Source organism: Oncorhynchus nerka, linkage group LG23, assembly GCF_034236695.1.
Source record: "Oncorhynchus nerka isolate Pitt River linkage group LG23, Oner_Uvic_2.0, whole genome shotgun sequence".
In the NCBI taxonomy this organism is placed as follows: Eukaryota; Metazoa; Chordata; class Actinopteri; order Salmoniformes; family Salmonidae; genus Oncorhynchus; species Oncorhynchus nerka.
The window spans coordinates 43,554,971-43,582,337 of NC_088418.1; the positions used below are offsets into that span (position 1 = coordinate 43,554,971).

The window sequence follows — 27,367 nt, forward strand, 5'->3', positions numbered from 1 at the left end:
CAACCTCAAACAGTCACACTCCAAACTCCACTATGGCCAAGACCAAAGAGCTGTCAAAGGACACCAGAAACAATATTGTAGACCTGCACCAGGCTGGGAAGACTGAATCTGCAATAGGTAAACAGCTTGGTTTGAAGATATCAACTGTGGGAGCAATTATTAGGAAATGGAAGACATACAAGACCACTGATAATCTCCCTCGATCTGGGGCTCCACGCAAGATCTCACCCCGTGGGGTCAAAAGGATCACAAGAACGGTGAGCAAAAATCCCAGAACCACACGGGGGGACCTATTGAATGACCTGCCAAGAGCTGGGACCAAAGTAACAAAGCCTACCATCAGTAACACACTACGCCGCCAGGGACTCAAATCCTGCAGTGCCAGACGTGCCCCCCTGCTTAAGCCAGTACATGTCCAGGCCCGTCTGAAGTTTGCTAGAGAGTATATGGATGATCCAGAAGAAGATTGGGAGAATGTCATATGGTCAGATGAAACCAAAATATAACTTTTTGGTAAAAACTCAACTCGTCGTGTTTGAAGGACAAAGAATGCTGAATTGCATCCAAAGAACACCATACCTACTGTGAAGCATGGGGGTGGAAACATCATGCTTTGGGGCTGTTTTTATGCAAAGGGACCAGGACGACTGATCCGTGTAAAGGAAAGAATGAATGGGGCCATGTATCGTGAGATTTTGAGTGAAAACCTCCTTCCATCAATCAGCAAGGGCATTGAAGATGAAACGTGGCTGGGTCTTTCAGCATGACAATGATCCCAAACACACTGCCCAGGCAACGAAGGAGTGGCTTCGTAAGAAGCATTTCAAGGTCCTGGAGTGTCCTAGCCAGTCTCCAGATCTCAACCCCATAGAAAATCTTTGGAGGGAGTTGAAAGTCTGTGTTGCCCAGCAACAGCCCCAAAACATCACTGCTCTAGAGGAGATCTGCATGGAGGAATGGGTCAAAATACCAGCAACAGTGTGTGAAAACTCGTCTGCACTGCTCGGTCTCAGCCACTCGTCTGCACTGCTCGGTCTCAGCCACTCGTCTGCACTGCTCGGTCTCAGCCACTCGTCTGCACTGCTCGGTCTCAGCCACTCGTCTGCACTGCTCGGTCTCAGCCACTCGTCTGCACTGCTCGGTCTCAGCCACTCGTCTGCACTGCTCGGTCTCAGCCACTGCTCGGTCTCAGCACTGCTCGGTCTCAGCCACTCGTCTGCACTGCTCGGTCTCAGCCACTCGTCTGCACTGCTCGGTCTCAGCCACTCGTCTGCACTGCTCGGTCTCAGCCACTCGTCTGCACTGCTCGGTCTCAGCCACTCGTCTGCACTGCTCGGTCTCAGCCACTCGTCTGCACTGCTCGGTCTCAGCCACTCGTCTGCACTGCTCGGTCTCAGCCACCTTTCATCTCCACTTTGGCAAAATGTAAGTGTTCTCGTTGAACCACAATGCAATTTGCAAATGTTCCATGTGGCTGACATTCAGTAATGTTAAATAGTGGTATTTAGCCTATAGTTTTACCGGGTACGGCGTACCCCCACGATGCATTTTGCCGGGACGCTGTATAGGCTTACTTCCACCACTGAACTCTCAGATTTGCGTAAGTGACTCTGAATTGTGTATAATCTTTCAGTGGGATATTTGCAAGTTATGAAAGAGCTGTGTACATGCACATCCGTAGCTAGGACAGGTCTCTGTGTGTGTGAAGTATGGATGCATAGCCTTGGACTGGATAAGATCGAGCATACGCACCATCTTCATGAGCTGGGTGAAGGAGACTGTGGTACAGTTGAAGAGTTCAGGAGGCAGCCAGCCCTTTTCATCGTTGCAGTGGCGGATAGCAGTTCCTACAGTGAGAAAGTAAACGAGTTGAGCGATCGCGGCACTTACAGTAAGAAAAGCAAAAACAAAAAGGAGGAGAAGAGGAATATTGGGGGGAGAAATAATTGAACCGTCTCTTCGTAGCGCCAGGTGGCTGCTACACATGGGTAGAAATGGGGAGTTACTGGACATAATAAATGAGATGAAAGCACAATCTAAATGCCAACTCATTACCATTAATTCCAAACAAGCGTTCAACAGAGAAAAGAGTTTACGGTTAGAACTGACAGGACCATTGGTTGATGTGAGCCAAGCCGTGTCACCCAATAAAAACGGCCCAAGAGAGTCCAGCGGGGCAACAAAGGGTTTCCGTGGTGACAAGGGTAACTAAAGGGGGTAACTAGGGAGGTTATTGTGGTTTAATGGGAGCAGGTCAGCGATGTTACGTCTTGGCCCTGCCCATATTGTCTCTACTGCTAAGGCTCTATGTGGAGCAGGACACACACACACACAGACACACACACAGACACACACACAGACACACACAGACACACACACACACACACACACACACGCACGGCTCTGTGGTATTATGAATGTGTCTCCAAGCAGACGTTGTCAAGTCTTCTTCACAAGGCCCGGTGTTTGTCTCCGTCTCCGGCTGCTGCCCTCCAGAGACAGAGTTTCACGAACACCATTGGCCAATGACAAGTCTCAAAAGGCCCTGATAGACCAATGAGAGGGCCTCGTCCGTGTGCTGTGTGAATGAGTTCCTTCCACAGAAAGGTGTTAGGAACAGCAGAAGGCCTTGAACTAAGGGACACCACAGTACATAACCTCCATTCTCCACCCATAAAATCTTTACTATGAATAAAATACCTTGAAGCATTTGATATCTGTACGAATTGGTCTGAGTTATTGTGACTGTTCCTGCTATGATAAGAGCTGTGTAGCGTGCAGAGGAACTCACCGATAGATCCTTTGGGACAGTTCATGGCTGCAGGACGGCCAAATTTGGTCTTGGGCCACCAGATCCCTTGGTCGAAGGCCTTGGGACAGCCCTCGTACACCACTGAGAGACGAGAGGGGACAGATGGCACACAGTTAGAAGTGGCCCCTATAAACCCTAACCACTGACACTGGGTCAGATGTTTTGTGATCCCCTTATAGTTTTCTGGTTGGCAAGTGAGGTTTGTGTAATCTGATCCTAGACCAACTTCTGCCGCGGGCTACATTACACATATCCAACACGCCCAAGAAACACTACTGCTACTGACTCTTCCGAGGTTTTCAAAACAGCCAAACAGGCCAGCAATTATATCAATAATCCTACACAAGGTGTTACGCAACGATACAAAATGATTCACATGATTGAATTCATTAAGTAGCCTAATCCTAAACAAAACCAGGGTTAAGACTTGTATGCGTGTTGTTATGGCTGCCTAAGTAAATGCAGTCTGTTTATATCCTAAGTGACCATAATTGTAACTCTTTGAAGGCCTTTTATACAGTAGCCACAAGGTTGGGTTGAAGCACTTAGGTGACAGATATGGTATGGGGACCGTGGTTCTTTACTGAAGCTAGAGCGAGATCTAAAAGAGGGAAGGCCTTGAACCAGGAATCCTTCCTTCCTCCAGTCCTTGGCGTTATGACTGATCTGACGTGTCTGGATAAGAGGAATCCTTGCTTTCATGAATCCAAATAGAGTGAGATCAATGATCACATCAAGGAAGGAAGGACAGAAGAAAGGAGAGACAGAAAGCCCTCACAGGCTCTCAAGATCCCATTTAGGAGTATCAAACACTTGCATGTGCACCATTTCCTTCCACATACCTTCACAACCGGTGGCGGTGACCTCAGCGAAGGGGTTGTCACAGCGGTTACATTGTTGTCCGATGACCCCGGCTTTACAGGGGCACTGTCCGGTGTGGGGGTCACAAGTACGGGAGTGGGCCCCTAGAGGGAAGCACTCACAGGGGTAACAGGTGTCCTCATCTTTGGGCTGGTAGTAGTTATCCTGGGGAGGGGAGAAGATGGGGGGGAAAGTTAGCAATTAGCACCTTCTGCTACGGTCAGCTTACTTAAGCCTACAACATACAGCCTTGGTTGATTCGGGACCTATTTTGGGAGTTGTGGTCAATTCCGACTAGGTTTGTCATGGTTTACAACCGGGGGTCTTCAAGAGAAAAGCTAGTTAGATTCATCTTAGGGCCACAGAAAATTCAAAAGGTATAGGGAGGGTCCAAAACACATTTGAGAAACGCTGCATTAGCCTGTGAGAAGAGTGACCGTGATTATCTTCTTACCTTGCAGCGACACTCTCCACTGGTCTTGTTACAGTCAGGGTCGAACCCTTTGCTGACATCACAGTGGCAGGGGCCACACATTGGGTTCCCCCACCAGCCCCTAGGACACGGCTTCTCAACCCTGACACATCACACAATAACAACGCATTTAGTCGAGTTTAGCACATAACGAATGGAAATCAAATGGGGGGGGAGAACGATAGAAAGGAGACTGCATTTATCCTTCACATCACATACCAGCTCTATAACAATATCGCTTAACAACAAAAATGCATTCAACTGCATCACAAATCTAGAATAAACCTTCTACCCCTTGGAAGAGAGACACAATACAGTGAGCGAGTCTAACACTCGCTCTCCAACACTTTCATGTCTCGGAGCTGATGGAGGGGTAAGATAGGGGGTTCTGATAGGGGCAGGGTAGTCAGTAGCAGAATAGCAGTGCAGGTGGAGACCAAACACCTATGGAGGAGCACTGAAGCATGAGGGGTTCCCACATCCTGCCTTAAGACAGGAGGTCAAAGGTCAGTGGGTAAAGAATTGACATCCAATCTACCACCCAGGGGAATAGTCAGGAGTACAGTATGTTGCTGGCTACTGCTACATAACTACAGTCCTACAGGTGCCAGTTATGGCCAGAACCTATTATAGCCAAGCCTGAGGCTCGGCTTACCGTTATATATGGCACACACACACTCACACCCGCTACCGACCCCGTTTGCATTTAAAAACCACACACACACACACACACACACACACACACACACACACACTTGTTACATGACCCAGTTAATGTCTAGAACAACACACAGTGATTTCATCTAACCCTCAGGCTCCTGACTCTCACACCAGATTCCTGCTCTAATCAAAGGCAGATCTGGGATCAGTTTTGGAAGAAGAAGAAAAAATCCCCCAGAGAGCTCAGATCACAGGTCTGGGAACAGCCACATCTGGGGTTCATTACCAGCAGTCTTACACCGGGTGCTGGAGAAGGACTGTTTTGAGGTAAGGCCAGTAAAAGTAGAGGCTGTTGCCAGGCAGATGAAGAGCGAAGAGCATTTTTGTGAAAGACAGAGAGGAAGGTAAAGGGAGCAGAGGCTGATCAGGCTAACATAAAAACAAATCGGATGTTGTGTTGATATAGGAGGCATGCGAATGTGTGTTTCCCCCCGCACTGTGGAGCCAAGCCAGGACACACACACACCCACACACACTTACACAGGCAGTTGCACAAAGCGGCCAGATCTTACTTGTTTTGGCAGTACTGTCCGTAGTAGTTCTGTCCACACTCGCAGGTGTAGCCATGGGAGGAGCTAGGCTTGCGGACACAGGTGGACACGTGCTCACAGGGGTTGAGGTGACACGCGTCAACACACTCCCTCCCAAAGTACCCTGGGAAAGGACACGGGTCACGGAGAGAAGAGAAGAGAGAGAGACATCTGGTCAGCAGGTCCTTCAACAACATGGCAGACTTATACACAGTCACACAAAACTCAGAGTTAAAGCTGAAGACTACGAAACAACCTTCCCATGGTGAATATCTTTCAGAACAAGTGAATGGTATGAGACGAGATGCAGACGCAGGTGTGTGTGTGTGTCTACTACGGTGTGTGTGTGTATGTGGGTATGAGTGTGTTACCTGGATCGCTGACGCAGGTGTGTGTGTGTCTACTACAGTGTGTGTGTGTGTGTGGGTATGAGTGTGTTACCTGGGTCGCAGACGCAGGTGTGCGCGCTCCAGTCGTCGCTGCAGTGGCTGTTCTCGGGGCAGATGTTGGAGTCACAGGGGTCAGCCAGGTCACAGCCGTCCTCTACATGAATCTTAAAGCCCAGCAGCATGTTCACGTTGACCACGTTGGTGGACGTCTCACCCATGCGCACACCCTGTGGGGAAAGAACACACCCTCTCCATTAAGTCCCAGAGTCGCAGGTACACACACTCCGGAGACAGGTAGGTGTACACATACAGTGGGCTACAGTACTTGATGTTGTGGAGAATAATGTCATCCAGACGAGGTTTACTGTTAAAACGTACCTGTATGCATCCGGTGAAGCCCTCGTGGACGTGGTTCCCCTCTCCTGGTAATCCTCCCAGATACAGAGCCCTCAGCCTCAGACCTGGCAGCTCGTTGCCTATCTCCACCGACCTCTGGAGACACGCAGACACACACAGAGTGTAAGATTTGCTGCGTGTGTGTTCGTGTCTGTGTCTCGTGTGTGCGTGCGTTCGGCTCAGTACCTCGTACAGCCCGTAGTCCAGTGACACCAGGGCCATGTACTTGATGTCCTTGCCGTCTTTGACGCTCTGCAGCTCCACAAGGACATGGTGCCACTCCCCGTCGTTCACCCGGACTTGAGGGAAGCCCAGCAACGCTACCCGCTCGGATCCCAGAAACACCTCAAACCTCACGTACTGATCACTTATCTGAGGGGAGGGTGGGGAGAGAGAGAGAGAGAGAGAGAGAGAATTACTACACACAGGCAGTCCACTCAACTTCGATCAACCGTGTCAGCCAACTTACCTGCTCGCTCTGTTGTCGTCGTTATTGTGCGTGTACAATAACTCACCAGTAGATTGACAGTAGAGAAGTCTCCAGCGGTAGCCCGCATCAGCGTGCCTGTGCCCTGCCTCGTCCGGAACATCAGGCCCATGTACCAGGGCACAGCGATGGTGACGTCGAGGTCACTCCACGACACCAGGGCCTGGCCGTCAAAGTGCTGCGGGGACGGCATCACTAGAGGAGGAGAACAATACCGGTGAGAATCACATAATATGTGCAATAACCACTGCTGTTAAGGCCAAGACGCGTGTCAAACACATCACCTGCTTTGTAGGGCTGGGAATTGCCAGGGACCTCATGATAAGATATTATCATTATGATACTTAGGTGTCCGATGCGATATGTATTGTGATTCTTATGATTGTGCTGTGATTTGATGTTCCAAATCTATTGCTCTCTATACGTCTGCTGCAGAGAGATGAGAGGGCATGAGAAAATGTGTTCTGATCAGTCAAAGGAAATACAAGTGCTTGAAAAGACGTCGGCTCGCTATTCGAAAAGAAGAGAACAAGCTATATATATATATATAGGGTGAAAAATACCGGAGTTTTTGGCGCAGGTACAGTCGAATAGTGCTAGCTCGCGCCATCTAGCAAACAAACATAAACATTAGTATTTTTACACGTCGATAACCCGGAGTCAAATGATCGATATAACATCGTCCAAAAACAATATCTCGATATGCAACTGTATCCATTTTCCCACCCCGTCATCAATGCGTAGTATGTCGGACATACAGATTGGTTCTTGCGTTTGTGTATTCTTCCAGGGAGAATAATTAGAGTAGCTAATCCACCCCTCCGTGTCTAATTCAGCTACAAGACATCAATTACTGTCAATTACCTTGTTTCATACAGGACACTAATCCTTCTTTGACAAACATGCCCACAGTGCAACACACCACACTCCAGTGCACCCACTAGCCCTGCGGCCAAACAGATGTTGTACTCAGTCAGTCAGTATAACAGTACGTCTGTCAGCATAGCCTAGGTTTTTCCCCTACGAGACAACAGAAGCGCTAAGCTCTCTCGATCTCCCTCTTCTCTGCAGGGCACATATTTCTACTGATGCACAGAGTACACACACACCTGACAAAAACACACAGTCAGAAGATGCTGGGGGACAAGCTCCTGAACCGCTGCCCTCTCTCTGGCTCTTTCTTCCCACATGATATATCGCTCATTCGCAGTGCCTGGAAAGAGTCAAAAGATTTCAATGATGCATAAAAGACAACAACACCAAAGATAGTTTGGAGTTGGATTCCTACAAGATACAGTTCTTAAGACAGTGGAGAGTGGAGGGCAGCCAGCTCACACGAAACCGTCACACTAACCTAAACACACAGGTCAACTAAACCGCAACATATGTCCAACCCCATAGAATGTGTCTGGGAAATCGTGAACTACAAAATCGACTGTCTCGTCATACTTCCCTTGCTGCGCCTCTACAGTACCACTGCTATGTCTATGGCGTCCCTTGCCGCTCTAAAAGTGAGATGATGTCTACCATGGGTGCTGTCTGTAACCGTGATATAACGTCTATGGTTTCTACTTTCGACACAGCTTGTCAACAAGTAGTGGAGCAGCCAAACCCTCCGTGTTACTTCTGTCCCTAAGTCCCAACTATAGGTACTCAATCTGCTGCCTGGCACCACTACACAGCAACCTCATCCAGCCATCCAGCCCAGACTAGGTGGAGATAGTTCATCAAATATCAACGTGTGTGTGTTATCTAATTGTTCGGGAAGCAGGCCCTAGAGGTTCAATCAAAGCCATCTGCTTACTGTTTTAGAACTCAGTACGACATTTCACTCAGGTAAAAATAACAATATATTTGGCAAGTGTTCTGGTTCTATTGCCCTGGCCTTGGTTAGTTTCCCAAATAAAGACATTGACATAATGCTGACACACAGGACGCACAACACAGTCGCACACTACAGCTTCCCGTGCTGACTTGGCGTGAGATCTCTCTGTGTGCGAGACAGGACAGGCACAGAGTGAGTCACTTACTTTAACCCTTTCAGCGGAACACACACACACACACACACACACACACACACACACACACACCATTTCAGCAACCCCTCTCCTTGGCCTTACACAAGACCTGACCACAAAACCAGTAAACCACTGTCATACAAGCATACAGCGCAATCATTAGGCATGTTAGACACACACACCCCCCCACCCCATCCATCCATCCTTAGTGAGGGATATGAGCAACAGAACTGTCAGGATCAAAACAGGGCAAGCTGTAACAGTGTAACCACACACTGACACATCCATCAGCAGCAGAGTATATAGGACTGTTATGACTGCTAGTGTATACACACATTACAGGAGCTCTGTGGTCTGTTCCATGTAAACAATCTGGCTCAACAACAACGGAGCAACCACAGGGTCCGTTGTGTGTTCCCGTCTCTTGATCCCCAGCAATGATATGAGTCAGAGTTGGTCTTTGTCTCATGAGTGAAATAGACAACAGCTCTTCAGGCTACGTTCTAAGTTGGACTATTATATGAACATCGAGCTGCTGCAGATCCTCAGGTCCTCTAATAGCCCTACAGCTGAACCATCGAGAGCATCCTGACCGGTTGCGCCACCGCCTGGTTTGGCAACTGCTCGGCATCTGACCGTAAGGCGCTACAGAGGGTAGTGTGTACGGCCCAGTACATCACTGGGGCCAGGCTTCCTGACATCCAGGATCTATATGCGGTGTCAGAGGAAGGCCCCCCCAAAAATGTCAAAGACTCCAGTCACCCAAGTCATAGCCTGTTCTCTCTGCTAACGCACGGCAAGCGGTACCGGAGCACCAAGTCTAGGACCAAAAGGCTCATTAACATCTTCTACCCCCAAGACATAAGACTGCTGATCATCTAATCAAATGGCCACCCTGACTATTTACATTGACCCCCTTTGTTTTTACACTGCTGCTATTCACCGTTTATTATCTATATGTAGTAACTTTACAAATTACCTTGACTATACTGTACCCCCGCACAATGGCTCTGTATCGGTACCCCCTGTATATAGCCTCTACATTGACTCTGTACCTGTACCCCCTGTATATAGCCTCCACATTGACTCTGTACCGTAACACCCTGTATATAGCCTCCACATTGACTCTGTACCTGTACCCCCTGTATATAGCCTCCACATTGACTCTGTACCAGTACCCCTGTATATAGCCTCCACATTGACTCTGTACCAGTACCCCTGTATATAGCCTCCACATTGACTCTGTACCAGTACCCCTGTATATAGCCTCCACATTGACTCTGTACCAGTACCCCTGTATATAGCCTCCACATTGACTCTGTACCAGTACCCCCTGTATATAGCCTCCACATTGACTCTGTACCAGTACCCCTGTATATAGCCTCTACATTGACTCTGTACCAGTACCCCTGTATATAGCCTCTACATTGACTCTGTACCAGTACCCCTGTATATAGCCTCCACATTGACTCTGTACCAGTACCCCTGTATATAGCCTCCACATTGACTCTGTACCGTAACACCCTGTATATAGCCTCCACATTGACTCTGTACCTGTACCCCTGTATATAGCCTCCACATTGACTCTGTACCAGTACCCCCTGTATATAGCCTCCACATTGACTCTGTACCAGTACCCCCTGTATATAGCCTCCACATTGACTCTGTACCAGTACCCCTGTATATAGCCTCCACATTGACTCTGTACCAGTACCCCTGTATATAGCCTCCACTTGACTCTGTACCAGTACCCCTGTATATAGCCTCCACATTGACTCTGTACCAGTACCCCCTGTATATAGCCTCCACATTGACTCTGTACCCCCTGTATATAGCCTCTACATTGACTCTGTACCAGTACCCCTGTATATAGCCTCTACATTGACTCTGTACCAGTACCCCTGTATATAGCCTCTACATTGACTCTGTACCAGTACCCCTGTATATAGCCTCCACATTGACTCTGTACCAGTACCCCCTGTATATAGCCTCCACATTGACTCTGTACCAGTACCCCTGTATATAGCCTCTACATTGACTCTGTACCAGTACCCCTGTATATAGCCTCTACATTGACTCTCTACCAGTACCCCTGTATATAGCCTCCACATTGACTCTGTACCAGTACCCCTGTATATAGCCTCCACATTGACTCTGTACCAGTACCCCTGTATATAGCCTCCACATTGACTCTGTACCAGTACCCCTGTATATAGCCTCTACATTGACTCTGTACCAGTACCCCTGTATATAGCCTCTACATTGACTCTGTACCAGTACCCCTGTATATAGCCTCTACATTGACTCTGTACCAGTACCCCTGTATATAGCCTCCACATTGACTCTGTACCAGTACCCCCTGTATATAGCCTCCACATTGACTCTGTACCAGTACCCCTGTATATAGCCTCTACATTGACTCTGTACCAGTACCCCTGTATATAGCCTCCACATTGACTCTGTACCAGTACCCCCTGTATATAGCCTCCACATTGACTCTGTACCAGTACCCCCTGTATATAGCCTCCACATTGACTCTGTACCAGTACCCCCTGTATATAGCCTCCACATTGACTCTGTACCAGTACCCCCTGTATATATTACTTTTTGATTGATTCAATTTTTTAAAACATTATTTAGTAAATATTTTGTCATCTCTATTTATTGAACTGCACTGTTGGTTAAGGGCTTGTAAGTAAGCATTTCACTGTAATACACCTGTTGTATTTGGCGCATGTGACAAATAACATTTGATTTGATTTGCAGAGCACGTGTACGAGTCAGTAATGACCAGTCAACTCGGATTCCTGTAGGATATCTATCCGTACACATTCTTCACACACACACGCACTCACACCTTGCTTGATCGCTATCTGAAAATACACTTCCTTCACACACACGCTCTCACACCCTGCTTGATCGCTATCTGAAAATACACTTCCTTCACACACACACACACGCTCTCACACCCTGCTTGATCGCTATCTGAAAATACACTTCCTTCACACACACACACACGCACTCACACCCTGCTTGATCGCTATCTGAAAATACACTTCCTTCACACACACGCTCTCACACCTTGCTTGATCGCTATCTGAAAATACACTTCCTTCACACACACACGCTCTCACACCTTGCTTAATCGCTATCTGAAAATACACTTCCTTCCACACACACACGCTCTCACACCTTGCTTGATCGCTATCTGAAAATACACTTCCTTCACAGGAAGCTAAGCCACATTAACTCTAGTGTCCTTCCTCACTTCCTTATGCAATCAACTGCAACACAAACAAGTCCTGCTCACACTGACGCATAGAGATGTCGACCCAGATATTCAAAATGAGGGACCCTCACTGTAACATGCACGGCTGCAGGTCCTTATGCCATCTTGAAACACACACACACGTAACAGTATTGCTTCCGTCCCTCTCCTTGCCCCAACCTGGGCTCGAACCAGGGACCCTCTGAACACATTGACAACAGTCACCCACAAAGCACTGTTACCTATCGCTCAACCAAAAGCCGTGGCCCTTGCATAGCAAGGGAAACAACTGCTTCTAGGTCTCAGAGCAATTGACGTCACTGATGGAACACTACTAGCGTGCACCGCTAACTAGTTAGCCATTTCACATCAGCTACACACACACACACCCTCACCTTGTTCGCAGTTCTTGCCCCCGTAGCCCAGAGGACAGTCACAGCTGTAGGTGTTCCACTTGTTGACACACACTCCTCTGTTCTGACACAAATCCTTAGTACAGAAGTTCCTCTTGGCAGGACAACCTACACGGGTCGTAATAGATGTCAATCAGTAGCAGTGTACAAACAACACAGTTAACCTGAGTAAAGATGAACAAAACTATATGTATCTATGAATGAATGAATTAATAGATTGATGAATGAATGAATAAATGAATAAATTAATGGTTGGACGGACGGCCGGCCGCCGAACAACGAGTGAACAAACAAAAGGTTGTTACCTGCAGTGGTTCCGTTGTTAGCGATGAAGCTGGCCATGTCGGTGGGTTGGCTGTCGATGCTCAGGTTCCTCATGCAGCCCACAAAGTCTCTGTTCCTCACAGGGAAGTCCTCGGGCAGGTTGGGAACACCCCCCAGCAGCAGCGGCCCTGTCAGGTCCAATGATCTGCAGGGGAGAGTACAGGAAACTGGGTCAGAACGGAGACAAAATGGCACTTGTAGCTCAGAGTTCATCTAATGCTTCTGGATCCAAAATGGCGCCCCAGTCCCCATAGGATAAGGAGCTAAAGATGCACCAACAAAGTGCCAACTGATGGGTAATGGACTTAAGCGAAAACGAAAATCACACTCTATATTGAACTCCCTTTCTTTCAACCTGAACGCAATGACAGGTTTCAATACACAGTGCCTGTGACAGACACCAAAGTGTTCCTCAAAAGGTTCTTACGTTTCCCAAAGGGGACTACTCCAGGCTACTGGTGGTGTGAGTAGTATGGTTACCCTGCAAAAGGTTATTTGTCACATGCCTTGTTGACTGTAAGGACAAAGCCACTGTAACCCAGCGAGCTAGCTTGATTCATTTCTCATCCTCTAACACTACAACAGCCCAGAAGACTTAGCAGGCAGCAAAGACGCAGGCTTACACACAAGCCTCTAAACATCAAACGCCCAGGGGTTTTTAACATGAATTATTGTGACGCAATACCAATGCATAACATTTGTTTTTTTTAATGATCCATTTGAATACGGCAAAAGTGCAACGTCATATGGCCCCAAAAAAATGCCACATGAACTTGTGTGGTGTTCCACAAAGTAGGTGTTGAACGAGTGTTGTCTCTCACTTCAGGAGAAGCAACTAGGGTGAGGTCTGACCGACAGACAGGTCAAAAAAGATAGATGTGTGTGTGTGCGTGCGCGCGCGCGTGGTAACTTTCACCTAAAAGCCCCGGGTGTCGACCTCAAGAGTCAAGCCACGTCATTTACTGTAGAAGAGCTCTGAGCCAATCATATTGGAGCGACCGGTTCTAAAAGAATGCAGCCTCATTACCTCGTTCCTTTGATGTGTTTTTCTCCTTTTCCTAAATGTGTTCTAGCTCGCTGCCTTGCCTAACGTCCCTAATTTGAAAAGGATATTGGTTTCAGATACAGAAACAATTAGTTGCTGTAGGGAACGTCTGAAAGATAGAATTGTAAAAGTTAAGCCATGTTAGGCTGTGTGAAAGAGGCTATGTCTGAGAGATTTGTCTGAAAACTGAGAGCATGTCAATCCTGAGAGATTAAGAGAGTGAAAAGGCAAGGTAATCTGGTGTAATGAAGGTGACTGGAAATCAGTCCTGCAGTTACAACACTGACTCCTTAGCCTAACACACATTAGTCTCACTAATGGTAGTGGAAAGAACCTGAAGACAGAGGGGGAGGGAGAGAGGGAGACGGAGAGAGAGACACTCACTTTTTCTGTCCGGTCTGGGTGCCCTGGGCAGCACAGGAGTAATTGCTGATCTGGTTGCCAAAGCGAACTGCCATGGCGATGTCACAGTCGTCCACAGCAACCACAGCCACCTTCTCACCCGAGGGCCCATGGGGGATCCCCAGACGACCAATGTTGGGCTGGAACACAGAGGTCATAGGTCACATGATTATTACAGGAAGTAAAAACAACATACATCATTAATGGAGGAATGAAGAAGTTGCCCTTCTTTTAAAAATAATCTTTTACTCATTCTTTACTGTTTGGAAACAGTTTTCATTCTAAAGATTGCATGAAACCTAAACCGTAAAAAGCTATTAGGTTAACTAGGTCATAACAGACACTGATTAGAGCAATTCTCCTGATTAAGGGCTCTGGCCTATGAATGTTGATCTGAGAGAAATTAAGATCAGTTTAGAAAATCGGATTAAACTCCTTGGGTTTAATCGCCGTGTAAAAGCTCATTTGCTGAACTATTTCCTCTAACAAAAGCCAAGCACTGGTCTTGTGTGAAAAGACCAGTATTTTCTCACAGTGTATTTACTCCACAGCTTGGCCTGAGACCACAGATGAGTTGATTACCTATCTCTCTCTCTCCCTGGAAAACAGTACAGAGGTAAAGGAAAAGGGGGATACCTAGTCAGTCGTACAACTGAATGCCTTCAACTGAAAAGTGTCTTCCGCATTTAACCCTCTGAATCAGAGAGGTGCTGGGGGCTGCCATAGTCGACATCCACCCCTACAATAACTAACTACAGATCACAACTCAGATGAAGAGTAAAGAACTTGCCCCTACAATAACTAACTACAGATCATAACTCAGATGAAGAGTAAAGAACTTGCCCCTACAATAACTAACTACAGATCACAATGCAGATGACCACAGAGTTCACAGAAGATAGGAAAGGTTTTCATCCTGGGTGCCTAAAGACCGGGCTAGAAGAGAGGAAGAGAATGAGAGGGAGGGAATGAGAGGGAGGGAGGGAATGAGAGGGGGAGAATGAGAGGGAGGGAATGAGAGGGAGGGAGGGAATGAGAGGGAGGGAGGGAATGAGAGGGGGAGAATGAGAGGGAGGGAATGAGAGGGAGGGAGGGAATGAGAGGGGGAGAATGAGAGGGAGGGAATGAGAGGGAGGGAGGGAATGAGAGGGGGAGAATGAGAGGGAGGGAATGAGAGGGGGAGAATGAGAGGGAGGGAATGAGAGGGAGGGAATGAGAGGGAGGGAATGAGAGGGAGGGAGGGAATGAGAGGGGGAGAATGAGAGGGAGGGAATGAGAGGGGGAGAATGAGAGGGGGAGAATGAGAGGGAGGGAATGAGAGGGAGGGAATGAGAGGGGGAGAATGAGAGGGAGGGAATGAGAGGGGGAGAATGAGAGGGGGAGAATGAGAGGGAGGGAATGAGAGGGAGGGAGGGAATGAGGGAGGGAGGGAATGAGAGGGGGAGAATGAGAGGGAGGGAGGGAATGAGAGGGAGGGAATGAGAGGGAAGGAGGGAATGAGGGGGAGAATGAGAGGGAGGGAGGGAATGCGAGGGGGAGAATAAGAGGGAGGGAATGAAAGGGGAGAATAAGAGGGAGGGAATGAGAGTGAGGGAATGAGAGGGGGAGAATGAGAGGGGAGGGAATGAGAGGGGAGAATGAGAGGGGGAGAATGAGAGGGGGAGGGAATGAGAAGGGGATAATAAGAGGGGGAGGGAATGAGAAGGGGATAATAAGAGGGGGAGGGAATGAGAAGGGGATAATAAGAGGGGGAGGGAATGAGAGGGGGAGAATGAGAGGGGAGGGAATGAGAGGGGAGAATGAGAGGGGGAGGGGAGGGAATGAGAAGGGGATAATAACAGGGGGAGGGAATGAGAAGGGGATAATAAGAGGGGGAGGGAATGAGAGGGGAGAATGAGAGGGGAGAATGAGAGGGGAGGGAATGAGAAGGGGATAATAAGAGGGGGAGGGAATGAGAAGGGGATAATAAGAGGGGAGGGAATGAGAAGGGGATAATAAGAGGGGGAGGGAATGAGAGGGGAGAATGAGAGGGGAGGGAATGAGAAGGGGATAATAAGAGGGGAGGGAATGAGAGGGGGAGAATGAGAGGGGGAGGGAATGAGAGGGGGAGAATGAGAGGGGGAGGGAATGAGAGGGGAGAATGAGAGGGGGAGAATGAGAGGGGAGGGAATGAGAAGGGGATAATAAGAGGGGGAGGGAATGAGAAGGGGATAATAAGAGGGGGAGGGAATGAGAAGGGGATAATAAGAGGGGGAGGGAATGAGAGGGGGAGAATGAGAGGGGGAGAATGAGAGGGGGAGGGAATGAGAAGGGGATAATAAGAGGGGGAGGGAATGAGAAGGGGATAATAAGAGGGGGAGGGAATGAGAAGGGGATAATAAGAGGGGGAGGGAATGAGAGGGAGGGAATGAGAGGGGGAGAATGAGAGGGGGAGAATGAGAGAGAAAGAAAAAGAGATTGAGTGGCTGGCAGTGTTTATCACACACAGTTTATCAGTGACAAATAACTTTAAAGCAACAGGACACTATGGTGGGCAGACAGACGGTGGGAGGGAAGAAATACAGAAACAGAGAGGGAGACGATAGTTAAAAATAGAAAGAAGTGGAAAGAGAAAAAAAATGAGAGAAAAACAAGACAAAGTGTGAGCGAGGACGAGCTCCATTTTAGGTCAGAGCGGTACTAGGGTGGCACATTTACCAGGACACAAACACCTCTATCAGCACTATCACTACCCCACCTTCAAAACACTTGAACATTTTCCACATAAAGACCTCTCTAAACTACAGTGTGCTTCTGACCTCGTTACACTCTCTCCCTAGAATTTCTCTAACAGAGTGGTCTTTCCCTCTCTTACACACACACACACACACACACACACACACACACACACACACACACACACACACACACACACACACACACACACACACACACACAGGGTTTAATAGGGACAGTGTGTGTCTAGCAGTGAGGGTATTTGATCCCTATCCTGTGGAAGTGTGACAATGGGGAGGATGGGCTGTTGAATGGCAGGCAGACGTGGTCCAGGAGCTGGAGAAGATCCAGGAACAGGAGCAGATCCAGGAGCAGATCCAGGACAGATCCAGGAGCAAGTCCAGGAGCAGGAGCAAGTCCAGGAGCAAGTCCAGGAGCAGGTCCGGGAGCATATCAGGGAGCAGGAGCAAGTCCAGGAGCAGGAGCAAGTCCAGGAGCAAGTCCAGGAGCAGGAGGAGATCCAGGAGTAGGAGCAGGTCCAGTAGCAGATCCAGGAGCAGGTCCAGGACCAGATTCGGGAGCAGGAGCAAGTCCAGGAGCAGGAGAAAGTCTAGGAGCAGGAGAAGATCCAGGAGCAGATCCAGGAGCAGGAGCAAGTCCAGGAGCAGGAGCAAGTCCAGGAGCAGAAGCAGATCCAGGTGCAGGTCCAGGAGCAGATCCAGGAGCAAGTCCAGGAGCAGGTGCATGTCCAGGAGCAGGTCCAGGAGCAAATCCAGGAGCAGGAGCAAGTCCAGGAGCAGATCCAGGAGCAGATCATCCAGTATTTATGCTGCAGTAGTTTATGTGTCAGGGGGGCTAGGGTCAGTTTGTTATATCTGGAGTACTTCTCCTGTCTTATCCGGTGTCCTGTGTGAATTTAAGTATGCTCTCTCTAATTCTCTCTTTCTTTCTCTCTTTCTCTCTCTCGGAGGACCTGAGCCCTAGGACCATGCCTCAGGACTACCTGGCATGATGACTGCTTGCTGTCCCCAGTCCACCTGGCCGTGCTCCAGTTTCAATTGTTCTGCCTATGACCCTTCATAGCCTGGTTCCTCTCTACGTTTCTTCCTAGGTTTTGGCCTTTCTAGGGAGTTTTTCCTAGTCACCGTGCTTCTACACCTGCATTGCTTGCTGTTTGGGGTTTTAGGCTGGGTTTCTGTACAGCACTTTGAGATATCAGCTGATGCATGAAGGGCCATAAGGTCCAGGAGCAGGTCCAGGAGCAGATCCAGGAGCAGGTGCAGCTACAGGTCCAGGAGCAGAAGCAGATCCAGGAGAAGTAGATCCAGGAGCAAGTCCAGGAACAGATCCAGGAGCATGTCCAGGAGCAGATCCAGGAGCAAGTCCAGGAGCAGAAGCAGATCCAGGAGCAGGTCCAGGAGCAGAAGCAGATCCAGGAGCAAGTCCAGGAGCAGGAGCAGATCCAGGAGCAGGAGCAAGTCCAGGAGCAGGAGCAGATCCAGGAGCAGGAGCAAGTCCAGGAGCAGGAGTGGATCCAGGAGCATGTCCAGGAGCAGATCCAGGAGCAAGTCCAGGAGCAGAAGCAGATCCAGGAGCAGGTCCAGGAGCAGGAGAAAGTCCAGGAGCAGATCCAGGAGCAGGAGCAGATCCAGGAGCAGGAGCAAGTCCAGAAGCAGGAGTGGATCCAGGAGCATGTCCAGGAGCAGATCCAGGAGCAAGTCCAGGAGCAGAAGCAGATCCAGGAGCAGGTCCAGGAGCAGAAGCAGATCCAGGAGCAAGTCCAGGAGCAGGAGTGGATCCAGGAGCAGATCCAGGAGCAGGAGCAGATCCAGGAGCAGATCCAGGAGCAAGTCCAGGAGAAGGTCCAGGAGCAGGTCCAGGAGCAGATCCAGGAGCAGGAGAAAGTCCAGGAGCAGATCCAGGAGCAGAAGCAGGTCCAGGAGCAAGTCCAGGAGAAGGAGCGGATCCAGGAGCAGATCCAGGAGCAGGAGCAGATCCAGAAGCAAGTCCAGAAGCAGATCCAGGAGCAGATCCAGGAGCAGATCCAGGAGCAGGAGCGGATCCAGGAGCAGATCCAGGAGCAGGAGCAAATCCTGGAGCAGATCCAGGAGCATGAGCAAGTCCAGGAGCAGATCCAGGAGCAGATCCAGGAGCAGGAGCAAGTCCAGGAGCAGAAGCAGATCCAGAAGCAGGTGCAGAAACAGGAGCAGATCCAGGATTAAATCCAGGAGCAAGTCCAGGAGCAGAAGCAGATCCAGGTGCAGGTCCAGGAGCAGATCCAGGAGCAGGTCCAGGAGCAGAAGCAGATCCAGGAGTAGGAGCAAGTCCAGGAGCAGATCCAGGAGCAGGAACAGATCCAGGAGCAGATCTAGGAGCAGGAGCAAGTCCAGGAGCAGATCCAGGAGCAGATCATCCAGTATTTATGCTACAGTAGTTTATGTGTCGGGGGGCTAGGGTCAGTTCGTTATATCTGGAGTACTTCTCCTGTCTTATCCAGTGTCCTGTGTGAATTTAAGTATGCTCTCTCTAATTCTCTCTTTCTCTCTCTCGGAGGACCTGAACTCTAGGACCATGCCTCAGGACTACCTGGCATGATGACTCCTTGCTGTCCTCAGTCCACCTGGCCGTGCTGCTGCTCCAGTTTCAACTGTTCTGCCAGGAGCAGAGTCCAGGAGCAGAAGCAGATCCAGGAGCAGGTCCAAGAGCAGATCCAGGAGGAGAAGCAGGTCCAGGAGCAGGTCCAGGAGCAGGAGCAGGTCCAGGAGCAGGCCATCGAGGGATAGCTCTCAGACAACACACCCCTAACTATGTCTGACTGTCTACAAATTCATGAAGAGCAGCTTTTCAAAGTACAAAAGCTTAATAAAGTGTAATTCACACAGGCTTAGTCTGAGGACGTCAGTCATTTTAGGTTACTTTTCTCTGCAGTGTGACCTCAACTGAAACTCCTAGGTATTCTCTGGCTCATAGAGGGAGACAGAAAGGGAACAGAGACAGAGAATGTAAGTAAATTCTAACTATTTTGTCTGTAATGTCTTTTTCATTGTGTGTTGGAACCTAGTAAGGCTAGCTGTCGCCATTAGCTCCGGGCTAACGGGATCCTAATAAAAGTGTATAAAAGAGAGAGCGAGAGTAAAGACAGTGATAGACGGAGAGAGAGAGAGCGAGAGAGAGGGAGGTAGGAAGTACAGAGGGTGAAAGCATTGAGCTTTTAAGTAGAGGTAGCAGGCTCAGCGGGCGGCGGGCGTTTCTTGCGGTTGAGCCAACTTCTCTTGGTACCGCGTACAGCTCAGTACCACGCAATACCCTGGTCTGCACACACACTGGGTCAACCTGTGGAGAGTCATAACTCTGGCTGGCCAGGCCTGATTTAAGAGCTGGCTGGCTATGCCCTGAACGCACCAGTAGAACTCTACTCGTTTGATTTACTAGAAGAGCTGGAATAGAGAGCTAAGCACCACGGCTCTCTGTTCTAATCTCTTTATCAGAGAGCAGAGAGAGGGAAAGTAGTAGCAAGTACACCGTTACTGCCAAATGTGCACATATACACATGAACACACGAACGCAAGCAAGCACGCATTCACACACACACACACACACACACACACACACACACACAGAGAAATAATGACTTCCTTGCATTGCCACATAACCATGTGAAAAGATCGATATTCGATAAGAAACAGTTGCCAGAGTTAGATGCCGGTCATTCCTCCATGTCTCAACATCAAGGAAGGTCTGTGCTAAGTGAATGAGTGTAAGTGAACGAGAGAAAGTGTGAATGGATAATGAACATAACCCTGTTGGCTGTGTAGGTGAAGTGTCTGCTGAATGACCATAGACGTCTAGTGGATGTTGTAGTGGATGTAGCCAGCTCCCCATTGGCAGGCCAGATGATCAATGGTTCTCAGGGTGAAGTGTCAATGGTCTACAGTATTGGCCTCCTAAGCAGACACTCACACGCTCTGGTTATGTCCCAAATGGCACCCTATTTCAAGAACTACTTTCAACCAATGTAGGGCTCTGGTTAAAAGTAGTGCAGGGCACTACATAGGGAATAGTGTGCCATTTGGGATGCATATCTCTCACTGTCACAACGCAATCACTCTCATGCTTAGCAGAAGACCTTCTCACACTCTCCGTGTCAGCCTAGTGACATTGTATGATTAACCAGACGAGGGGTGAAGCCACTCCCTTGGCACGCAGAGAGGCACATCAATAGTGACGCACACACACACAGTCACTCACTGAAACCCCACTCTAGACTTGGCTTGGCACACCAGGCCTCTCTGTATGCATTGGAAGCAACACACACTCAGCGGCAGTGGATTTAAAAAGAGTTGAATGTGTGTGTTTATGACCAGAGGGCCCGGGAGGGCTGTGTTTGGGCAGGTACAATACGATATCCTCTTTACAGTTACCTTCAGAACAGAAACACAAATACATAATTGAGGTGCATCCGGTTTTCATTCTTGAGATGTTTCTACGACTTGACTGGAGTCCACCTGGGGTAAATTCAATTGATTGGACATGATTTGGAAAGGCACACACCTCTCTATATAAGGTCTCACAGTTGACAGTGCATGTCAGAGAAGAAACCAAGCCACGAGGTCGAAGGAATTGTCCACAGAGCTCCGAGACAGGATTGTGTCGAGGCACAGATCTGGGGAAGGGTACCAAAAAATGTCTGCAGCATTGAAGGTCCCCAAGAACACAGTGGCCTCCATCATTCTTAAATGGAAGAAGTTTGGAACCACCAAGACTCTTCCTAGAGATGGCCGCCCGGCCAAACTGAGCAATCGGGGGAGAAAGGCCTTGGTCAGGGAGGTGACCAAGAACCCATTGGTCATTCTGACAGAGCTCCAGAGTTCCTCTGTGGAGATGGGAGAACCTTCCAGAAGGACAACTATCTCTGCAGCACTCCACCAAGCAGGCCTTTATGGTACAGTGGCCAGACAGAAGCCACTCCTCATTAAAAGTCACATGACAGCCCGCTTGGAGGAAACTAGGCACAACTCATCCCCTTGCCAATACCATCCCTACGGTGAAGCACGGTAGTGGCAGCATTATGCTGTGGGGATATTTTTCAGCGGCAGGGACTGGGAGACAAGTCAGGATCGAGGGAAAGATGAACAGAGAAAAGGACAGAGAGATCCTTGATGAAAACCTGCTCCAGAGTGCTCAGGACCTCAGACTGGGGCAAAGGTTCACCTTCCAACAGGACAACGACCCTAAGCACATAGCCAAGACAACGCAGGAGTGGCTTTGGGAGAAGTCTCAATGTCCTTGAGTGGCCCCGGCCAGAGCCTGGAACCCGATCGAACATCTCTGGAGAGACCTGAAAACAGCTGTGCAGCGACGCTCCCAATTCAACCTGACAGAGTTAGAGAGCATCTGCAGAGAAGAATGGGAGAAACTTCCCAAATACAGGTGTTACAAGCTTGTAGCATCATACCCAAGAAGACTCGAGACTGTAATCACTGTCAAAGGGTCTTCAACAAAGTACTGAGTAATGAGTAAAGGGTCTGAATACCTACGTAAATGTGATATTTCAGTTTTTTTAATATAAATGAGCGAACATAGATATTTTTTAGTAGGCATTACGGCCACACAAGGGGGATGCCACCGGGAAATTCGAGGCCTGGTGAGAATATTATAACGTGCTTGACAAATTGTGAATGATAGACGGACGAAGTGCGTGCAGCCTGCACAAGAAACAAAGCAGAACTCATGCCTTTCATGAAACATCATTAGAGTTGCATCATGCAGCCTTAGAATGTATTAAATATCAAGACATTATAGCCCAACGTTTGTATCACAACTAAAGATGAATAAATCACTCTAAATGAAGCATAAAGAAGGACCAGTTTCTTTGTTAACTGTTCAACACAGAATAGCTGCATGTGCGCACTCCCTCTGAAATAATTTGGAGAAAATGTCCTTTCAATTATATTCAGCTACGTTCGATAGTATCGTAATACTATAACATAATGGCACGGAATTCTAATCAAATCTTGTCTTCTAAATTAATTAGTGTAGCCCACAGCCATATATATGGCTTAGCCAGATCAGGACCTAACATAAGGACAACTCAGAATACCCTATTCTGTTCTTCTGAAACAAGCTACATTTTCAATAGACCTGTCTAAAATAAATCATAGATTTATTACGATTGTGTTGGCTATATTACATGGATTTATTAGAATTTTTAAAAAATGGATGTTGCAAAGTTCTGCATCAGTGGCTTGTAGGCGATGCGTGGAAACCAGGAGATGCTAAATGTATTTCTGTTCATTAACGGTGGCAATTACTGTGAGACCAGCAGTTCTTTGCTTGAGAATCACCGACTGACAAAATGTCATGACCACCACAGCCCTACCCAGGACGTTATATAATTAAGCAATAAGGCCCGAGGAGGTGTGGTATATGGCCAATATACCACGGCTCAGGGTTGTTCTTACACAACACGGAGTGCCTGGATACAGCCGTCAACCGTGGTATATTGGCCATATATATACCACAAACCCCCGAGATGCCTTATTGCGATTATAAGCTGGTTACCAACATAACTAGGACAGTAAATATGTAATTTTGCATCATACCAGGGATTTGTCTGCCATTGACATTAGGGATGTACTGATATGACATTTTTGGCCGATACTAAAACTGTTAGCGGCATTTTAAGCATTCTAGTAGAGTTAAATAGTTCACACACACACACACACACACACACACACACACACACACACACACACACACACACACACACACACACACAATGTATATTGTTGGCATTTACGAATGTCCCCATTACCAGTAAAACATAATCAAAACCTATTTATTTCACTTATTTGATGTGCTGTTTCATTGCTCATTTGTTCAGTCAAGTTTCAGCTCTGTCTGTCCGTGGCCTCTCTTCCTCTGTGCTCACTGTCACTGTGTCCATTTCCATCTTGTCCAGCTGTGTCTAACATTTCACGTAAACCCCGTTTCTTGTCTGCATGGACGTAGCGGACCTTGTGCCTAGCATCAAGCATCGAGCATGGTGGAGACACAGTAAAGAGGCTCAATGAGGATCAAAAACTGCTCAGACGCAGTTGATGAGCTTATTTCTCCAGTCAGTTGATCGAATGGCGCTAGGAGTGTGTTCATGTTTCCACGTTGCAAACATGTTCTCAAATGCCATTGAAATGGCAGCAGCGGTATGACAACCAGCACATTCTTGAGCAACGCAATACGACTTTCCTCAGTACGAAATCCTCGTCGACCCACTGTGCTGTCGGACTCGGCATGCTCATGGGGCTGACATCGCTGGTGCAAATAGCAGTGACGCCCATAGCAAGTAGCTCATGGATGTGAGTTGTAACAATACGGTAGGGCACCTTCTGAAAAATAGCACCTACTTGGTAGTGTGTACCGGGGCTCGAGGTGCTCGCAGTCGGCGAAAGCCAACATCATCCACGACAGAGAACGCTTAATTGTCAAGGGCACTGAATTCTACTTTCTTGGCGTTAATGGATTTCGCCTTTGAGTTGTCTCTCTGAAATGTTCTTCCTCTTTCAGATGACTGCTGGACTTGTTGACTGCTCGATCCACACAGCAGACATTGGGGGCTAGGTTAGGAATGCTGTGTTTCACGTGTAGTGATATATTGTTAGTGGCGTTATTATGTCATTTACCTAAGTTATACATATGCACGTCAGCTTTGACATCAGTCTTGCATATCAGCGTTAAACTAGGCATTGGGCCGATGTTGGCATTTTTAGCTAATTTCGTCCGATTCCGATATGCTTACCGATATATCGTGCACCCCCCATAAAAAATATATCTAATAATAATAATAAAAGCATTTTTAAAATTCAACCACGCCGACGGGGGGGCCGACCACGTATGGTGAAATCAGAGGTGATATATATATTGCAGCAGGTTATAGACATTATGCAGGTATGCAATTTATAACGAGAACACGCCTCTGTCTCTGGCGCAGTGCCAATCTCCCCCGGGACCTGGCAGGTGCCTACCTGTACCTGGGTGCCCCCTAGGGTCCCATGGTAACCTCAGACATCCCTCTTTCCTGTCTAGTAACCTTAAAGGGGCAATCTGCTGTTCAAACAATAACAACGCTGTCACCCCGTCACTGATATGGTAAATAGCTGAGGGTTGGGGCTGGAGAAATGTTACCAATCTCGAATGCAGATTGACCCTTTAAATGCCTAAGATGGTTTTTCACCTCTGAACCACTTTGTTGAGTTAGCCAATGTGAGTGGTGGTGACAGCAGGCTACTGTATTACCACAGCAGACGTTCTTCAACAGAAGCTAGTAGTTAGTAAAACCACACAGAGGATATGTGTGACTCAGTCGTTTGTTGTGTTCCCCTATGTCCTCAGCCATGCAGGGCTGGTAATGCAGCTGTTTTATCACCCGATTGTGTATATTGCATGGTATGTTCTAGAGAGAGAAAGAAACTGATGCAGGTCCAGATGTGGTATATGGGGGTCTGCAGCAGCTGTGCTCTAAACTCACACTAAATACTCGGAGGTCCAGGATAGGGGTCCGATATTAGTCTGACGTATGAGCTGGGGATAAAATGACCATTTACACACACACACACACACACACACACACACACACACACACACACACACACACACACACACACACACTTCCCCAATACAGCTCCAAGAAATACAGTAGACATTTGACTAACTCCTGTGTGAAATAATGTCGCCCTTTGTATGGAATGGGGCTTTCAATGTAGGCCTAGGCCCTATGCAGCTTCAACAGAGTTTCTGATCCCCTGACTAAGAGTGGACTTTGGCTCACAGACAGGGCCCCCTTTCCCTCTCTCTCTCTCTCACTCTCTCTCTGGGGTGTTGACAATTCTGCCGTTCATGCCGTTCATCTCCTAGCTCGTCTCTGGGGACGATAGCCTAGCTGGTGCCATAGCAACGCACCTGATCCATACGGCAACCAACAAAGAGGAAAAGGTCAGAGAACACAAGCAACACAGAGGCAGGCAGGCAGGCAGGCAGGCAGGCAGGCAGACAGACAGAGAGACAGGTAGACATACAGGCAGACAGACAGGCAGGCAGGCAGGCAGGCAGACAGAGAGACAGGTAGACATGCAGACAGACAGAGAGACAGGTAGACAGACAGACAGACAGACAGGACAGACAGACAGACAGACAGACACAGACAGACAGACAGACAGGCAGGCAGGCAGGCAGGCAGACAGACAGAGAGACAGGTAGACATACAGGCAGACAGACAGGCAGGCAGGCAGGCAGGCAGACAGACAGACAGAGAGACAGGTAGACATACAGGCAGACAGACAGGCAGGCAGGCATACAGACAGAGAGACAGACAGGCAGACAGACAGGCAGACAGAGCACACACACACACCAACGTACAAATGGATGTGTACACACATCTCTTCTCACCGCCTCTGAGTGTGTGAACCAAATAATACTTGTTTTCAGGCAGACAGCAAACACTCCATGTTATGGCCTTCATAGTTTTTATATATTCTATATGCAGACAGACAGACAGACAGACAGACAGACAGACAGACAGACAGACAGACGCACACACACACACCAACGTACAAATGGATGTGTACACACATCTCTTCTCACCGCCTCTGAGTGTGTGAACCAAATAACTCTCTCGCTCTGTGTACTTGTTTTCAGCTCTAAAGTCAGTACAGGCAAACACTCCATGTTATGGCCTTTATAGTTTTTATATATTCTAGTCATTTAGCAGTTAGTGCATTGATCTTGAAATAGCTAGGTGGGACAATCACATAGGTCAGTATATTTCCCTCAAAGTAGCTTTCAGCAAAGTCAGTGGTAGTAGGGGGGAAAAAGTCAAGTGTGAGTGTTAGTTAACGAAATGCAAAGTATCTATGTGTTTTGCCACTCAGTCTGCCTTGCAGCACAGTAGGTAGGGTATAAGGTTACTGACTGAGGCCTGATCTGACGCCTACAGAGCCTTACAGAGCTGACAACACAGGAAACACTGCAGTAACTACCCCAAAACAGCCCCAGGACTGAACACTGATTAACTAACATTATCTTTTCATCCTATTACACCACTCTACCTGTCTGTCTGTCTGACAAGCACATGACAACTTTACTACCCGGGAGGGAGGCTAAGGCCAGTGGTGGATGCATCAGATTACAAACAAAAGAGAAAAAACAACTCTGAAAAGAAAATCCATCCACTTTATGAGGACTTGCAATACAGCTAATGTCATAACTGGGATCTTTCCAGGAGTATACTTTGAGTCACAAGGCAGTGCTAGAGCCGTGGAGTGGGAGGGTGCGTGTGATGTCGAGTGTGTGTGTATATCAGTCTACCTTCGCTGTGTCACAAAAACGCCCAAAGACAACGGGGAATGAGGAAACCCTGGACTTTAGATTGGACGGGAACCTCTTCAACAATCAGGAGGCTCCAAGCCGCCACAGAGCTCCAATCTCAACGGGGTACGCTGATGGTGGCGCTCCTGTGGCCCC

The 27,367-nt window shown here is 48.2% G+C and overlaps 2 protein-coding genes across 4 annotated transcripts in view; one reads left to right on the forward strand and one right to left on the reverse strand.

Moving 5' to 3' along the window:
- LOC115106865 (cadherin EGF LAG seven-pass G-type receptor 1-like) overlaps nucleotides 1-27,367 on the reverse strand; it is a 126,847-nt gene that overhangs the window by 17,315 nt on the left and 82,165 nt on the right. For all 3 annotated transcript variants that reach the window (XM_065008133.1, XM_065008132.1, XM_029630033.2), the window contains exons 8-19: nucleotides 14,120-14,277; nucleotides 12,672-12,835; nucleotides 12,349-12,474; nucleotides 6,696-6,862; nucleotides 6,367-6,552; nucleotides 6,163-6,276; nucleotides 5,837-6,011; nucleotides 5,378-5,519; nucleotides 4,128-4,248; nucleotides 3,655-3,838; nucleotides 2,792-2,893; nucleotides 1,753-1,847 (exon numbers count right to left, since the gene is read on the reverse strand). In XM_065008133.1, the coding sequence (XP_064864205.1) occupies nucleotides 1,753-1,847; nucleotides 2,792-2,893; nucleotides 3,655-3,838; nucleotides 4,128-4,248; nucleotides 5,378-5,519; nucleotides 5,837-6,011; nucleotides 6,163-6,276; nucleotides 6,367-6,552; nucleotides 6,696-6,862; nucleotides 12,349-12,474; nucleotides 12,672-12,835; nucleotides 14,120-14,277 (1,734 nt within the window). The remainder of the gene's footprint in view (nucleotides 1-1,752; nucleotides 1,848-2,791; nucleotides 2,894-3,654; nucleotides 3,839-4,127; nucleotides 4,249-5,377; nucleotides 5,520-5,836; nucleotides 6,012-6,162; nucleotides 6,277-6,366; nucleotides 6,553-6,695; nucleotides 6,863-12,348; nucleotides 12,475-12,671; nucleotides 12,836-14,119; nucleotides 14,278-27,367) is intronic.
- LOC135564031 (putative uncharacterized protein DDB_G0271606) lies at nucleotides 18,079-19,165 on the forward strand. Its single transcript, XM_065008432.1, has 2 exons — nucleotides 18,079-18,129; nucleotides 18,217-19,165. The coding sequence occupies exons 1-2, from the start codon at nucleotides 18,079-18,081 to the stop codon at nucleotides 19,072-19,074; spliced, it is 909 nt and encodes a 302-aa protein (XP_064864504.1). The 3' UTR covers nucleotides 19,075-19,165.

What these genes read in the sequence shown, in the direction of transcription:
- LOC135564031 (XM_065008432.1), top strand. Translation starts at nt 18,079, where the DNA reads ATGAAGGGCCATAAGGTCCAGGAGCAGGTCCAGGAGCAGATCCAGGAG. An exon ending in AGGAGCAGATCCAGGAGCAG is followed by an intron (nt 18,130 to 18,216) that starts GTGCAGCTACAG and finishes GAGCATGTCCAG; the next exon opens with GAGCAGATCCAGGAGCAAGT.